We start from the raw sequence: 16,148 nt of genomic DNA, 5'->3' as shown, positions 1-16,148 counted from the left end.
CATGTCAGCCCTGAAGTAAATGCCCTGCTGTTGACAGCTGGGAACAGGTGGCTCAAGCTGCAGGGATTGTTAACATGCCAGGCATGCCTGATGGTTTCATCATTCTAAATAGGACTAGATTATGACTTGCACATAGTTGCTCTATACACATGTGAAAAGGAATATTTCAGGGTTAATGGGGGAAAAGATACGGCAGGTTAAAAAGAGCTAAAATCAGCAGATCGCTGGATTAAGTACTAACTACCTGATGTTAAAAGGGACATATGATGACTTTTTAATTATTTAAATCCTTATATTTGGGACTCTGGACGCTCCATCAGTCGATGTGTGAAAAAAGATGACTCACTCATGTTTTTGTGGTCCTCCTCAGTCTAAGTACAGGAGATGTAACGTGATGTTGACTTCCGCGCTCATTGTGATGTCACAATGCGCTAAATTCTCGGAATTGTTGTGTCTGGCGAGGGCAACGGTATCCGAATACCGGAAGTCCTCAAAGTCCACGAAAAGTTATATTCTTGGCTCCACAGTGCAGCATAGAGTCATACACAAACTTCCAGCCTCAGAGGATGTATCTATCCAGTGTATACATGTTATATATGACGGCAATGTGACTGCTAGAGCCTGCAAATTATCACTTTTCCAAATGCTAACTGCTGTTAGCTCCCAGTAGACTCTGTGGCTGATGTCATGTCCTGTCCCTTAAGTTTAGGGTATAATATTTCCACTTTAATTACTTGACTGTTCTTTGGATACATTTTTTTAATTTATGACTACAAGCACAATATAGAGATGTTTTATTAATGCACCCGTCTCTCTCACACACACACACACACCGTCTGCTTAATGAAAAGAACAAAACCTACAGTTACCCTATCTCACCACTTTCACCACAATATTTTTTAATTAAACTATATGAACTATGTAATTGTTTGGGTTGTTTTGGATTTAAAACATTTACTCCCAGTTAAATTGAGCAGGCCATAATAAATAGATAACGTTCCCATGTTTATTGTGTTGGGGAACTCACTGATGCGTAACAGTTTTTGGATAAAATTGTGGCACTAAAAGTGAGGCACAGACAATAGTTCAGTAATTTCATAGATTTCCGTCTTTTCATGGGATTCAATTTAAATACTACTCACAAATATCCTTTGCATCATTGTCATATTTTGCTTATTGCTTATAAGTGATGCAAAAACAAGACAGTTCAAGGTCTTTTATAAGGTGGTAATATAAACAACAAGTGTATACAGTACATATATACAAAACCATTGACACTACTTTGAGTGCTTCAACTTACCCTTATGTCCTTTTCTGGCCAGTTCTGAAGCAGCGAAGCGACATGGCCGCGATCATGAATGGTAATAAACAGCCCCCTGCAACACAGACAAACACATTTATGATTAAGTTAGACTTTTTTTTCCTGTTGTTGTTCATGTCATGCTATATAAAATGTCACTGAATATATCTCGATAAAAACAATAGCAACACAAGGACTCCTGAAGACTTAAAGTTCTTATCAAAGAATTCAAGGGATACCGTTGTAAGCTGCAGCTCAGGTAGCGTTTGAACTTAAGATGGAAATGGTTTTCAGCCATTATTTATTTTAACCATGACTTTATTGAATATTGATGGCACCTGGGATTTTTAAGCTGAACCCAGAGCCCCAGGCCTCTGTGGGGTGTTTATGTGGGACACTTTAAGGCTCCTCAAATACCCCCATCCCCCCCTCCAAACAACCAACCAACCAACCAACCCTCCCCTTCGTCCTTTCCTTGCTCTTTGGCGTCACTGCAAGATAATCCCAGGATAAAAAGATAATTTCAATGCGTGGGGTCCAGCTGCACCGTCTTTCCTCCCCAACCAACCCCTCTAGTATTAAGACTAGGGGAAACGCCACCGTCACATGCCAGACCTCTATTTAAAAATAATCTCTGCACTATGTAGAAAAAAACCCCCCAAACAAATAAAAATTAAAATACTGAAGGTTGTGATCATGGTGGTCAAGATGTTGGGGAAAATGTCAAACATTATCAGACATTGTTGAAAATAAGGGGAAAAAATGATCTGGGAGAAAAGCATGAAAGTGCCACTTAAAAACAGTAATAATCTCTTAAAATGATATGAAAATTAAGAAAAGTTATAGTCAATGTGCAGTTTTTAACCAACAATTTATTTTACCGACAAAAATGTAACCAAAATCCTCATTTTATAAAAAACACTTCAAACCTCTCTTGTAGAACGGTGTTTGTATGCGTGCAAAAAATGACATGGCATCAGTTAAAGCTGGGGTTGGCGACATATGTTTGGCATCATTTAAATAACTGTGTAATAACTTTTAATTTAAAGCAAATGATCAGAGAGAGAGCGAGACTTTGGCATAGGATTCGTTCCCAGTGGGGGAAATCTCACCACTTCAGTGAAGAGATCAACATCTCAGCATTGGCAACACCGTAAAAACCAGCAGAGCAACCGAGAAGGATTGCCAGAGGTCATGTATTAAGTGTGTGCATCTGTCCTTGCTCCTCTAGTGGGTGTGGCTCAGGACAACGTTTTCATAACAAGGGTATGAGACTCTATGATAGTTACTTTTTATGGGGAAGTTTTGTGTTGAAAATTTGAACCTTAACAAGTTAAAAATACAGAGTTTACAAGAGCTTCAGACTGTGTGAAGTAAGTCTAGCAGAGGGCGCTGTTTGGCCGCCATCCACGCCCCCCTTTGCCCTCTGTTATTATGTTGTTTTGCAGCGACAATAGAGGCCAAAAATAATAAATAATTAATAATAAATACTAAAAAGTGACAGCCATACTCCTCAATCATCTCACTTATTGTCTTGCATTTATACAACAGCTTTAAAAGGTAAACAACAACAGTTACATGGAGGAGCTCACACATGAAATGGGCGCCTCTTTCGGTCCTAGGGTAAAACACAACACAACACTACAACCTTTCCAATTTCTAATCAGTTAGACTGAGCTCACACACTGTGTGGCATTTAACAACATTTGTCAGACAGAAGACAGACGATTAACAGGACAATAAACGGAAGAAAAGAACAATAATAAAAGTCTGGGCAGGAGCAGAAAGCCAAGTGACATTTATTAAAGGGTGTAGCGTTATATATGCGTTTGTGTGCATGCTTTCAAGCGTGAATACACTTGTTCTATCCTGCATTATACGATGGGAAAAGTAAACTGACTTGACCTTGTGATTATTCCAATTGTTGCTGCCAGACATTCAAGACAGGAGAGAAAAGGGGAAGAAGAAACACGAGAGACACAGAGTGATGTTTCCCCGAAATAAATGCAGCTATTTTTATTTATGTAGAACAATATACTATAAAACAACAAACAGACAGCATCATTAGAGACAGAAACTATATGATCCTCCTGATGTAAAAGGGCTTTGCAGGTCAAACAAAGGTCAGTTGACATCTGTCAATTTTCAAAACACCTTACAGTTTTCCTGGCAATATAATAACACACATCTGCAAAGTTACACATCTGCCTACATTAGTACTGTAAATGCTCAGTGTGAACATCACTTAAAGGGTCTGCACAGCTGTAAAAGACTGTGAGAAGAAGAATAGGAGCGGTGAGAGGAGGGACCCGCTGTGTTGTGAGCCTCTGCCAGCAACAGCATTATGGAGGGGTTTTAGGAGAAAGAGCAGTGCTGGAAACGAAAAGGTTAATCCCCTAAAAAGGACTACTGGAAGACGACTGTATATGATGATCAAAGCAGACAAGCAAGCTCAGTGTAGGTCCTAATTTCTGTCAACCAAAAACATGACAAGTTCAGCTCCTCATTATTCCTCTGCTCCTACAAGTCTTATTTTCTGCTCCATTGTGCTTTCAGGGGAATGCTGACCTCATGACCTTTAACCCCCCTGATGAGTATGTTGAAGCAGAGCTGCAGAAACATCGGTGACATCATCCCGCTCCATGAACCACATGAAACAAACCATTAAAATAATTTTATAAAAACAGTTCCCAGCTCACTCTCGACAAAATAATGGTATTTCATGGTCATGCTGTTTTAAATGTGTCAACGCTGCCTGTGAAGACAATTATAATATTTTCAGAGCAAGAGTTTTGAAACTGAAGATAATATGGTAACTGCATCATTGACAATGCACAGCAGGTGTTTGATTTGACAGATTTATGTCCACGGTCCATGAAAATGACCAGACTCAAACACTGTGTGTGTGTGTGTATGTGGGCATGCGTACAGTGGGAGAAAGAAATTAAACTGAAGACAAATATGTTTTATATACTTGTGTGAGAACATTGCAGCAACATGAAGTAATTTTGTCTCCCTCATTTGGGGTTAGGACTTGGTTTGAGGGTTAAAGGAAAATTCCACCCACTGATACTTTCATGGTTGTTAAGCTGACATGAAAGCAAATGTCCTACATTAGTTTAGTCCATAAAACAATCCTTAATCATCTCTAACAGAGGTGGCCAACCTGCCTGCAGGCGAATCAGAAGAACTCAACTGCCCCTTTCATCAACACCTTTAATACTTGTGTTATTTGAGCGGACACATCAGAAACGTGCCGCAGAGAGGCCACATATTTACCACCATTTGTATGTATCAGCCTAAAAATGCATGACTGAAGCCAACAGGAGGTAAAACACTACCAGCTGCACAACACATGTCATTAGATCTAAATGGATTTAATTTCATTGTTTTTTAAATGGCAGAGGTTGCCCAATGTACGACAATATAAAAGCCATGATGGAGATTGGTTGCCCATTAAAGACCAATTGATGACTGACTTGTTCCACCATCAGGAAGCTAACTATTGTGCAGAATATGATCAGTGTGAGTGGAAAGCTTTGAGTATTAAAAGTCTACAGCAGACATCGACCAGCCAAGCTGCCATTACACACACATTAGTTTGAACTAGCTCTTCTTAAGACCTGGACAGCCTAAACAAAGCATTATCCCTCATCTTAATACACTAGTTAATACCTAAACATAACCTCAACTTACACTCTAAGAAATAAGGGTTCCAAAAGGGTCCTTCTACAAGGGCTGAGGTTCTACCTGGAACTATTTGATTCTGAAAAAGCCTTTCCCGAAAAAAGGGTTTTTCAAGGGTTCTTGGTAACACTAATGGTTCCTGTAAGAAACCATTTTGATCTAGAGAACCGTTTAAAATCCCTTTCCTGAATAAAGTGTTTTAAAAGGGTTCCAGGTGGAAACTTTATAAAAAGGTTCTATCTGGAGCCAAAAAGGGTTCTCCTATGAGGACAAGCCGAAGAACCTTATATGGTTCTACTTATCACTTTTATTTCTAAGAGTGTAACCACAATTCAAATCTTAGACCTAAACGTCACCAGAATCTCAAAAATGAGGCTCTGTGTCACCAGGTTTAGGTCTCCATGAGGACTACTGATCCTCACACGATCAGTGTTTATGCCAGAAAATGTCCTAATGAGGTACGAAATACAAGTAAACGCACTCGGGTAGCAAGCATAATGAGTCTGCACCAAAGAAAGCGAGAGACAAACAATGCTACAGATTACTTCAGACGGGGCCAATTCAATTTATCTTAACCACTTTTAAAGACAAAAGATAAACACTACTGAGCTGAAATAGTTCCATTAAATAAGTTTGCCCAAATGTCGCCAAACTCTGATGAAACAACCGACAATTATCCTTTTAAACAAGAGCCAGCGAGGAAAAAAAAGACGTATGAACACACTTTTAAAGAATGCAAAATATCAGCTATACTCAAAGAAAAAAACCAAACCCGGTTTTGCACATTTGGAATGATAACAGCTGTTAGCCATCTATTTTAGTCTGTAATCATTGCTCCATAACACATGCTTCTGTAAAATGTGTGATGATGATGTGCGTGTGGACTGGTGTCACACTGTTGCTGCCAGAACAGCAGTCACCTCATTTTCATGATGAGGAGCTACCACAAAGTGAAGAGCTATGCTATGTCTGGCTCCTTCTATAAGTAGTGCGGTGAGAACAGCGGGTAAAGAAAACAATTCGATGACCTAAAACAGCACCACCACTGACCTGCAGTCCAACACAAAACACACCACAGGGACTGTGGAAAAGCAGCAGGAGGCCGGCAGGAGAAAAAGTTGCTTGCCGCATGAGGAAGGCAGACTCCAGTCGTTGACCCGTGTCCACACAAAACACCACCGACCACCATTCTTCACACAAACTGCATGACCTTAATCTTCACTGCGCTGGGCACCCTCAGTTAGAAAACCACACAAGAACCAACTGACACAATGGGCACAAATGAATGAGAAAGACTGTGAAAATATCGCCAAAGGTCACATTCACACAGTGCAAGATTTCTCCAACAAATGATGCTTCAAACCTGACACAACCCACACTTTTTTATATATGGTTGGTCTGTGTTCCCCAAGGAGAAAATGAGAAAAGCCTCTCGTTTTTTTTCTTCTTCTAAGAAAAGTCCCCTATTGGATTTGAAAGAATCAACCTTTATCTTCAGTGTAGCTCTGCACAGAGGGAGGAGGTAAATGTCAAAAAAGGGCAGGCAATTCCTGTTTTGTTACTGTGGGTAACTTGAACTTTTTGACTTTTTGAAAAATGTCACATTTTTCTAAAAAAAAACAAAAAAACCCTGAAATGTCACTTTGACACAGAGTCAATGTAATTATTGAAAGTCAAAGTGTGATGGGTGAACAATGGGTTACAGAAATCAGCAAAAGAAAAAGCCCACACTTAAGCCATTGTCTTATATGAAACTAAAGTTGGTAAAAGTAGGTTCCATGGATGACAAATGCATTGCCCTGGAATAATAAATAAAGTATGATGTATATGAATTATAATGGTGATGCTTTAAACAGTGCTGTGGAAAATTGCATCAACTGTGAATGATTAAAAAAAATAAAGAATCTGTTATCTCTTAATGATGTCTTAAGTTTTACTGTGGGAAACCTTGGCCATATCAGTCCCCAGAAAACTATCCAGCTGGCAAACTAAGAAACAAAGGTGAGTAATACTCATAATTATTACAGCACAACCCATTAGGATCAGGATCTTTTGCACCTTGACCACAAATTATGTGGCAAAAACAGAAAAAATATGACTGTGACTATACAAATAAATGGTACAAGCCATTGTAATAGCAGCATGCGTTGTTCTTTCTACAGGGAAATACAAAAAAGTGCTAAATTGTACGGCTGTGTTTATACACCTGTACCTGCTCCAACCATCAGCCAGCTGTAGCCAACACTGAAACACAGAAAACTGTTATTGTTAACCAGTGTCACATTTACACGGAGCTGTTTGACAAAGCTGACTCGCCGTCTCTTAAAGGTTACACACAACGAGACATGTTATGGAACCTGTCTCTCAGTGTGTCAGTAATGATACACCAACAGTCGCACCCAGATACTGAGACACATTTAGCTCGCCATGTTATGTAAGGCTGGCCTATGTAATCCCATACATGTAATGATTTAGCAATGGCATGCACTACACACAACAGCAGTGGGTAGGAAACCTTTGTTCCTCATCAAGGGCCTTAAATCATTTTTAAAGATCATGCTAAATTATTGATTTTATACTGTAAATCAGACTAAATGATACTCTTCAGTGTGAAGTCAAGTGGTACTTTGACCCCATTTAGACCTGGTAACATCTATCCTGTGTGTCAGTTCACAAGTCAATAGATGTACATCCAAATGCATCCTCTGGATCCAATCACAACATCTGGATGTGATCTGGGATGGATGTGTGCCACATTATACACATGCGTCAACTCAAATCTGTCTACCTGATCCACATGTCATATACTTTAAATCGTTATCGCACGCAGAAGAACTTACAGAACTCAGAGTGGAGGATCTGGACATTTTCATTGACAAGGTTGTAGGTTCAACATATTTAAACTTGGCGTCTCTCAACTCTTTTTCTCTCCACTCTCTTTTCTTCATCAATTGGTCTTCTCAAACAAAAATGATATTAGTGCACATTTGACTATAAAGCAGGGAAGTGACTCACAAACGTTACAGTCGGGACACATTTGAGTGTATGCCTGTATGTTAATGCCAGGTCTTTATATAACAAATCCTCACCTTTTTATCAAAATTTTCTTTGCAGATCACAGAGAAAAACTGGACATGTTCTTGTTTTTGAAACAAATTCACACTGTTTAGCAGCTCAGGACCAGCATATTCTGTTTAATGAAATTTCAGCACTAACCACAAAACCTGCCTTTGTTCATCTGTTTTTTGTTTTATAATAGAAAACATTAAATGCTCTCATGAGAACTTTTTTCCATTGAATTGTCTCACAGGCGAGGAGGACAAAGGCTCCTTCCTCTGCTCTGTAATGAGTTGTGTGCATATATATTATGCATAAAATTTGCCTGTCCCATGAACATGGACTGTATAATCATTGGATTGTGGCTACTACACACAGTATGACAAGTATGGTAAACAAAAGCTGAGGAAATGCCAAGGTACAGTCTGCCTTTGGCAGAAAAAGAATCACATTTATTCAATGGGCGAACTCCCCGGTGGAGATCTGTAGCTTTTCAAAACAGGTTCAAACAGGAGCGTCATTCCAAAATTAACACACCGGATCCTTCTGCCAGACCAGCTGCTGGGAATTCTGTGATATCATTGTGTTAAAGTTGTAGGTTCAACAGAAACAAAAACATGCGGTTGCCAATAACAAAGGATTAATACGTACAGTCCCATAATAGATTCATTACTGGTATTTTAGGGTTAGGGTTAGGGTTAAATGGTCACAAACAACAGAGTTAAGCACACAATGACAAACCACAGGCTTTGTTGTATCAATACTTCAAACCAGAAATATGTTAAATCTGCTTTTTTAAAACCTGGGTAAAAACGGCCCTCCAGAAATGGCCCATTTGGACAAACAGTAATCCTGTTACAGTTTCAGTCATTATCACTCCACAACTTACATTGGAAAGATTTAAACCAACAATGAGACAAAGTCCAACGGATATACTACACAGTAGTGTGTATATTCTACTAAATCAGGCTGCATACCTGAGTAGAGTGTGTTTCTCAAATAGAGTTACATGAAACATAGTAAATTAGGATTTTCCTGTCACTCTCCACTCCACTGCTGCCCTTTGCTTGGCACTTCCTTGTGGGGAATAAGTTGGCTGAATTAACTATTTTCCATAAACCAAACAAGGAAAGGCAAAAGAGTCCAGTCACATTACCAGCTCTGCTTTGAGGTAAATACTAAACACAAGTTAGGACGCTAACAAGACTCCAAGACGAGACCACCAGAGTTCATAGTAAACATAATCCAGTATATACATACTACCACAAAAAACACCAGTGGATCAACAGGCAGTCCAACAAGTGCATGGGGCACTTAAGTGTGGCAGAGGAGTACCTTGCTTGGGCACAGGTCAATTTAGAGTGACCAATTCACCTAAGCCCCAGATCTGCATGTTTTTGGACTGTGGGAAGAAGCCAGAGAACCTGGAGAAAACCCACACACACACGGGGAGAACATGCAAACTCCTTGCAGAAAGGCCCTTGTTCCAACCGGGACTCGAACCCAGGAACCCGGGTCTTCTTGCTGCAAAGGCGAGAGCGCTAACCACTACACCAACCGTGGGCGCACATTATTATTATTAATTTTTTTTTTTATTAAATATAATTGGAAATATATCCAGGCAGTAAGGGGTTGACTCAGAGTGCACACTCAGGAAATCACACATTATCCATTCAGCCACAACGCTCGAGTAACTCAACACACACAAAATCACCATGTTATCGTACCATAGTGATCCATTTCTAATGAAAGTGCAGTGTCATCTGTGCCAAATAGCACAGTGATTACACTGATGGTTACCTAGCAGCCACAACAGAGACAAACGATGACACCAAGGGAGGATGCTGGCCAACGTGGTGTCTTGACTTTGTCAAGGTAAACCAAACATTTCATCCAAGGGCTTATTCAGATAAACAGTGGGGTTCAATTTACAATGAATGTCAAATTTGGTCCAACTTATTACAGTAGAAAGTAGCAATCCTGCTGCGTTAGCTTGCTGCAGCACGTCAGACATACAGTACACCCATAAGGAGACAGAGCGAGCATTTATGTGACTGGATGTGGTATCTGACCACAGGCTGTAGAAATGAACAGAACACTATTTAAGCAATAGCATGGTTTCAACTTTCTCCTCGAGTGGTATTTAATAAGTTAATGGTTTTCCATGGAACAAGTTTGAAATTGTTTGTTTGACAACAGAGATTTGATCATAGTTCACGACAAAGTGAATCTGAATGCAGTCTCTGCACTTACTCACTCTATAATATAGTATATACAGTCCGCAGTATATGCTGGAACAGGAACGCAACATAGCTTAATTACTGATTGTTAGCATTAAAAGGAAAAAAAAGAAACGCACTTGTGCAGCCAAGCAACTGAGAGAGCAAAATAAGGAGAAGAAGAAAGCTCACAGCGGGGTCTGGCAGTGCCATTCAACAACCATGTTAATGCCATAGCCGCCCAGTTCAAAAATATGTAATTGCAATGGAAAAGATGATCGTAAAAGAAACTAAACATGGAGGAGCATTCTCGGAAGAGGAAAATGTGCTTTGTAAACACACAAAAAAAGAAATGACAGAGATCCCAATGTTGGGTGACACGATTAACCCTCACATAATCCTGTCAGTCAGAAAAAATCACTGCTGAAAGACACCTGAGGGGAGCATATTTATACGTGTTCCTAGAAATAAGAGATCTAAGAGAAAAATACCAAGTCATTTTTGTTTAACACACTGCTCTCATCACTCGGAAATGAAACATGACAGGCAGGAACTCTCTTTCCAGTCCCTTCTTTTTCCTTTTCCTTCACACCCTCTTTCCTCCATACAGTGCAACACTCCAAAGACAATGCACTCTTCTTCTTCTGCCTCCCACCCTCTGCAGTATGTTCAAGCTCAGGATTCCATCACATTACAAATATTCAATATGTTGCCTGAATCACCCCCTCTTTATACAAGAGAGGACCAGTTCCAGTCCCTGGCAGCGGGAAACCAATATCCACCCCCGACCCATTCCACTGCAGCCCACTGAAATCAGCCCGGGCATTCACACAACAACTAATCATCCCTTATGAAGCTTTTCCAGACTTGGAGAAGAGGGGAAAACTCTAGAGATTCCGAGGCCAAAATGAACAGTTTAGTAAATCTGGTGAGCCTTTCATCACCTCTGGTAACACACTGAAGATAAACATTAAAAAACACGGAATATATGAACCATCAACGTGCGAGTGATGAAAGTAGCAGCCAGACAGTGTGAAGTTTCTGGGGTTTCAAAGATCGTCTTCTGCTGTGGACGTCTGGGTGAAGGAGAAGCACTCAACTGTCCAGACGACTGCTGTGAAAGTCCAGTGTGTTTCCTCAGCCAGCTTTGCATAACTCATGGGTAACACACAGCAGGAAAAGGCCCATTCCAGAAAGAAGGCCCTGCTAAAGGAATCAGAGGCACAGACCTGATGAACCCTCCCACTGGCTATTAGATGAGATTCAGAGATGTGCAACTAGGTTTTCCATTCACTCTTATTCTCACACACGGACCGAGGCACGTCAGTGACGTTTTGTGTGGGATGCAAAGTCACATTTAAAAGCTATTGGTATTTGCCTTGGAGCAAGAACTATCCAAGAAGGAGTTGCTGGAGCATGTTTATTCATTAATGCTGCTTTGTGTTAGCAACAGCGCTCAAGATCAGATCACATTGCATCATATGAAATAGATCATTATTTTTCTCACAGGAAAAACAAAACAGTTCTCCAATGATGGAGGACAGTACAGTAAAATCACCCTCAACTGATCATTTATAGCATATAATATTAATTTTAATATTTACAGAAAATTGAATGAAGGTATTGCATTCAAAGTTGGGGAGACAGAGAAGTTACATTATAACTCATGGTAGATGCTGTATTTTGCATATGACACTGAATGAAGGTATACATATAAATGGTAAAATGTGAATTTTCAGAGAATATTTTTTTAAAATCAGTTTGTGAGCTACTGGAAAAAATGGGATACAATATGTTTTCATTATATCTGGACTTTTGGAGTAGGTCCAACACATTTTGTTTTACTTCAGCCCACAAAGGATGAACTACATACAGGCTTTATAGAAGAACTTCCTCAATAGTTCACTCCAAGGCCACTGTAGAATATGTTTGGAAGAGACCAATGAGGGGAGAGCTATTCACCACTGGATGCCACCGACATAAAATGGTTGCAATGCAATGCAGGGTTCAGCCAAATTTGCATTGCCATTTTGGGAAAAGCCTGACCTTCATTTGTTGGGTCACAAAGCCATTAGTAATAGAATCAGACACCTATAAGGTGCTGGGGGAAGAAAGCGCTCAGTCTCTGGCTCACAGGACCAACTGTAGTCCATTTCAAGTTTAAACTGGAAGAACAAACCAGCAGTTAATCAACTCTTGTACATGTGTATAATGTTTTGGTGTTGAGGTTGAAAATGCATGATGACTGCCAGTAAGTACATTACAATAACTTGACCCAACCAATCCTATATTCTGCCTTTAATCTATAAATATTTGTTTAACCACACCATACCATAATCCCATTTGTGGATTAAAAAGGTACTTACGTTGAAGGTTACTCAAATTATTCGCATGGAAGACACAATCCAGTTGGAATGGGTTTACAGAGGAAGAGGAAATGGGCCTTCTGGTACTCTATTTATAAGGTGGGAGCTCATGCTAATGCTTTCTCACCACACAGTGCCCCCTTGAGGATGGGAGGGGAAATACATCTTTATTTACACACCCAGGCAGTCCAGTTATATTGGTATTGAAAGCTATTCATCCACAGGTTATATGGTAAAGTCAATGCAACACAAACCAGGGTTGAAAGAAATTATAATACTAGTATTGTTTAAATGTTGTTTATTATAATTATTTTTATGGGACATGATAATTATTTTTATGGGACATGATAAAAGATAATCTCTCTTTTATTCAGTTTGACAGACTTCATGACCTAGAAAGTTATTATCTCGAATGCCACTCTGCCAGCTGGACTGAGCGTGGATCTTGTTTATGAGGAGTGATACGATTAAAGCCATGGTATAAATGTAACCAATTATTCATTCAATTTAGGATGATGTGATTTCACAAGGTACAGCATTGCAAATTCACAAATTAAGTTCTCCATTTGTCTGATGTGTATGGTAAACAGATGTTCTTCGACCATTATGTCATGCAAGCAAATGGTGTCTGTACCCTTTTATCAAGTAATCCCCCTGCTGGCCCCGACAGTCACATTTTCCAAGTCACAAACAAGGAAACTCTGACACTTAAATCAAAGTGAATGTTCAGGATGCCAGGGGAAGGATCATGTCTCATACAATGGGAACAGATTAAAGAAAGTCGAGAAGGAAAGTCACGTGGGGTCAACGCCTCATACGTCAGTGTCATCATAAAAGAAAAATCATTACACAGTGACATTATCTGTAATAATCATGAAAAATAAAAAAATAAAATGTGTGTTGTTTTTCTCACTTTCAGCAGGTTTGCTCATGCTCATGTGTTCAGCAAAAAGAAACTCATGAACTACATACTGTGCAGAACTATATCCCACATAACTGAAATATTTCACATAATATAAAATCACAATATTTGATCTCACAGTGCTAAACGGTCTGCCAAAATATGCTTTATGCACAATATAATGTGAACTTATCGTAACAATGGTGTGGCTTCTATTCAACCGGCTACTTTTATGTTTGAAGATTCACAGACATTATAAATCTACAGATGGAACAAACCATGCAACAGATTTGTGGGGGTGATTTAATGCCTTTACAATGCATCTATCAAAGAGCCATGTCATCCACTGATGTAAAAAGGGTACTTTTACTACTATATTGTTCATAGCAGCAGTTTTTAACATTTGTAGTTTGACTGAATCATTCATTTTCTCAGGTTTCGTTTGTTGTCTTCCTCTTCCTTTGTTCCAGTGGGTGTAAACTCAGGAGAAAAGTCACTGCTCTCTGATATAATCATCAGGAAAATCAGGCCAATAAAATAGTCAAATAAATAATAAATAAACAGCCTGACACTCTTCACTAAAACTCAAATTTCAGTATTATAATCGAACTTATTACCACTCTGAAATAACATACACTGTACGTTACAGCTGTGAAAAGTCTTTATAATGAAGCCTTGTGATTGACGCCATGACTCATAAAGCTTTTGACTACAGATGGATTATGTTCAAATTGTCAGTTTCTGACCTGCAGCCAGATGCATGATAGGACTGCAAGGGTTGGCAGCCAAAGCTGAGCTGAGAGCTCACGGATTGTCAAAACAAAAGGAAATGTCATTTTGGGGTTTTAACTAGCAGAGGGACATTTTATACCCACAAATACAATCCAGAGTAGCTGTTATCGAGTAAGATAGTAAAGTTCTCACATTGTTGACCGATTTATGGCTGCATCGTCGAATGATTAATGTTTGATTTGTTGATTTAGGTCTTATCAGCAGAGGAGTCGCTCATGTCAACACGAGACTGTCCCAGTTTCAGAGTTTTCATGGTTCACACGAAGAGAATTATTTCTGTATTGGCTCACTTTTTGTTTTTTAACCAAATCAAGATTTTTTTAGAGGGGACCATCATGAGCTCAACAATGTTACAGGAGAGCAACAGTACACTATCTGACTAAACATCTGCACCTAAAATCTGTAGAATAATGAATTACTACAGATCTAGATAATGAAAATATTAGATGTGTGCAGAAGACATCCTCAATGGATAAACATGATTAACATGGCAGAAGTGAAGAAATTGATGATTAATATACATCACAATGTGATTAAAGCTGATGGTTGGTCATCCTCCAAAATAATGCACATAGCGTATTTATAATTGCATATTTTCTTAAATCGAATACTCAAAACCAAAAGAAAACATCAATATCTAATACAGAAATGCAACAACAACAAAAAAAAACAATAAATAAATGAATCACACACTGCCATGGCAAATCTTGCAATGAGAAAATGTCAAAACATCCAAGAACCACACCTCAAAGAAAAAGTGTATCAGATTTTGATCTTCATCTAATCCACATTCTAAAGGTCAGATCATCACTGTAGGCACATCAGATGTGTTGGTGTTGCACTTTTAGCCATCCAAATGATAATGCGAGTTTCACACCACAGACTCACAAGGTAAAGAAAACTGCAACGATTTAAGATGAAATGGTGCCAACAAGGCTGGACTGTGAATCTGGGGAGATTCTAGCTTTGAGCTTTCCAAACAATCCAGGGGGGACACAAAGCTGGACTCAACCGCTGGGCGAGGCACTTTTCCGTGTGTTATGTTACTAGTTTATACGTAAGCACACTTGACCATATTATGCACATGCTAACTTGTTTTTTATGTATTTTTCTTGCACAAATATTTGTGTGGGTGTGAGGGGAATCCCCTTTATTTGTTTATTTTCAAATATGGGTATGAAGGGATTTTGGAACTGGTGCTACAGGCAAGTATAGCTTGTCCAAAGTTACTGTTTTTTAATCTTCGGTTACCACTGCACCACTGATTCCCAGACTCTATTCTGTGTAGTTGTGTGTGAAGCCCAACTGAAAAACAGGTAAATAAGTGAAGTCACCATTGCTAAAAATATCCTGTTTGTGGCCACAGACCTGCCAACACAAAACCAAAATGCGACCTCGGACAGCATGCGTGACTCCAGTTACCTCATGTATATACATACAAATCATTGTATATATATACACAACTGGTCCGTAAAAGTCACTACTTCACTACTGCACTGGCAACCCTCCTACCCACAATAAAGCCGACTCAAACATCTGCTTTTTCACCCGAACAATACATTATGTAGTTTTATTTTAATTTGTGTATCACTGGGCCACATGCAGCACTAATCCTGAAGATATGAGGAATAAAACTACATAAATATTCCATAATGCATTGTATTTTCCTCCCTCTTCGACCTTTTCCTACTTAAAGTTAAAGCTTTTAAAAAAAAAAAAATCTCAGACTTTATATTTCTTTCCTCAAATGTTCCCATTTCAGTAAAATTCACATTAAATCCATTGGACATCTAATCTACTCTGTGGGACATGTGCTGAATGACTTT

The 16,148-nt window shown here is 39.2% G+C and overlaps 1 protein-coding gene across 1 annotated transcript in view; it reads right to left on the bottom strand.

Annotated features, from left to right (window-relative positions):
• The window catches only part of me1 (malic enzyme 1, NADP(+)-dependent, cytosolic), a 75,791-nt gene that overhangs the window by 21,649 nt on the left and 37,994 nt on the right, over positions 1 to 16,148 (bottom strand). The window contains exon 4 of the mRNA XM_083900995.1: positions 1,301 to 1,376. Coding sequence (XP_083757121.1) covers positions 1,301 to 1,376 — 76 coding nt within the window. The remainder of the gene's footprint in view (positions 1 to 1,300; positions 1,377 to 16,148) is intronic.

This window comes from Microchirus variegatus (genome assembly GCF_963457635.1).
Source record: "Microchirus variegatus genome assembly, chromosome: 1".
In the NCBI taxonomy this organism is placed as follows: domain Eukaryota; kingdom Metazoa; phylum Chordata; class Actinopteri; order Pleuronectiformes; family Soleidae; genus Microchirus; species Microchirus variegatus.
Note: the sequence above shows the minus strand (reverse complement) of the source record. Positions and strands in the feature narration are given on the sequence as shown.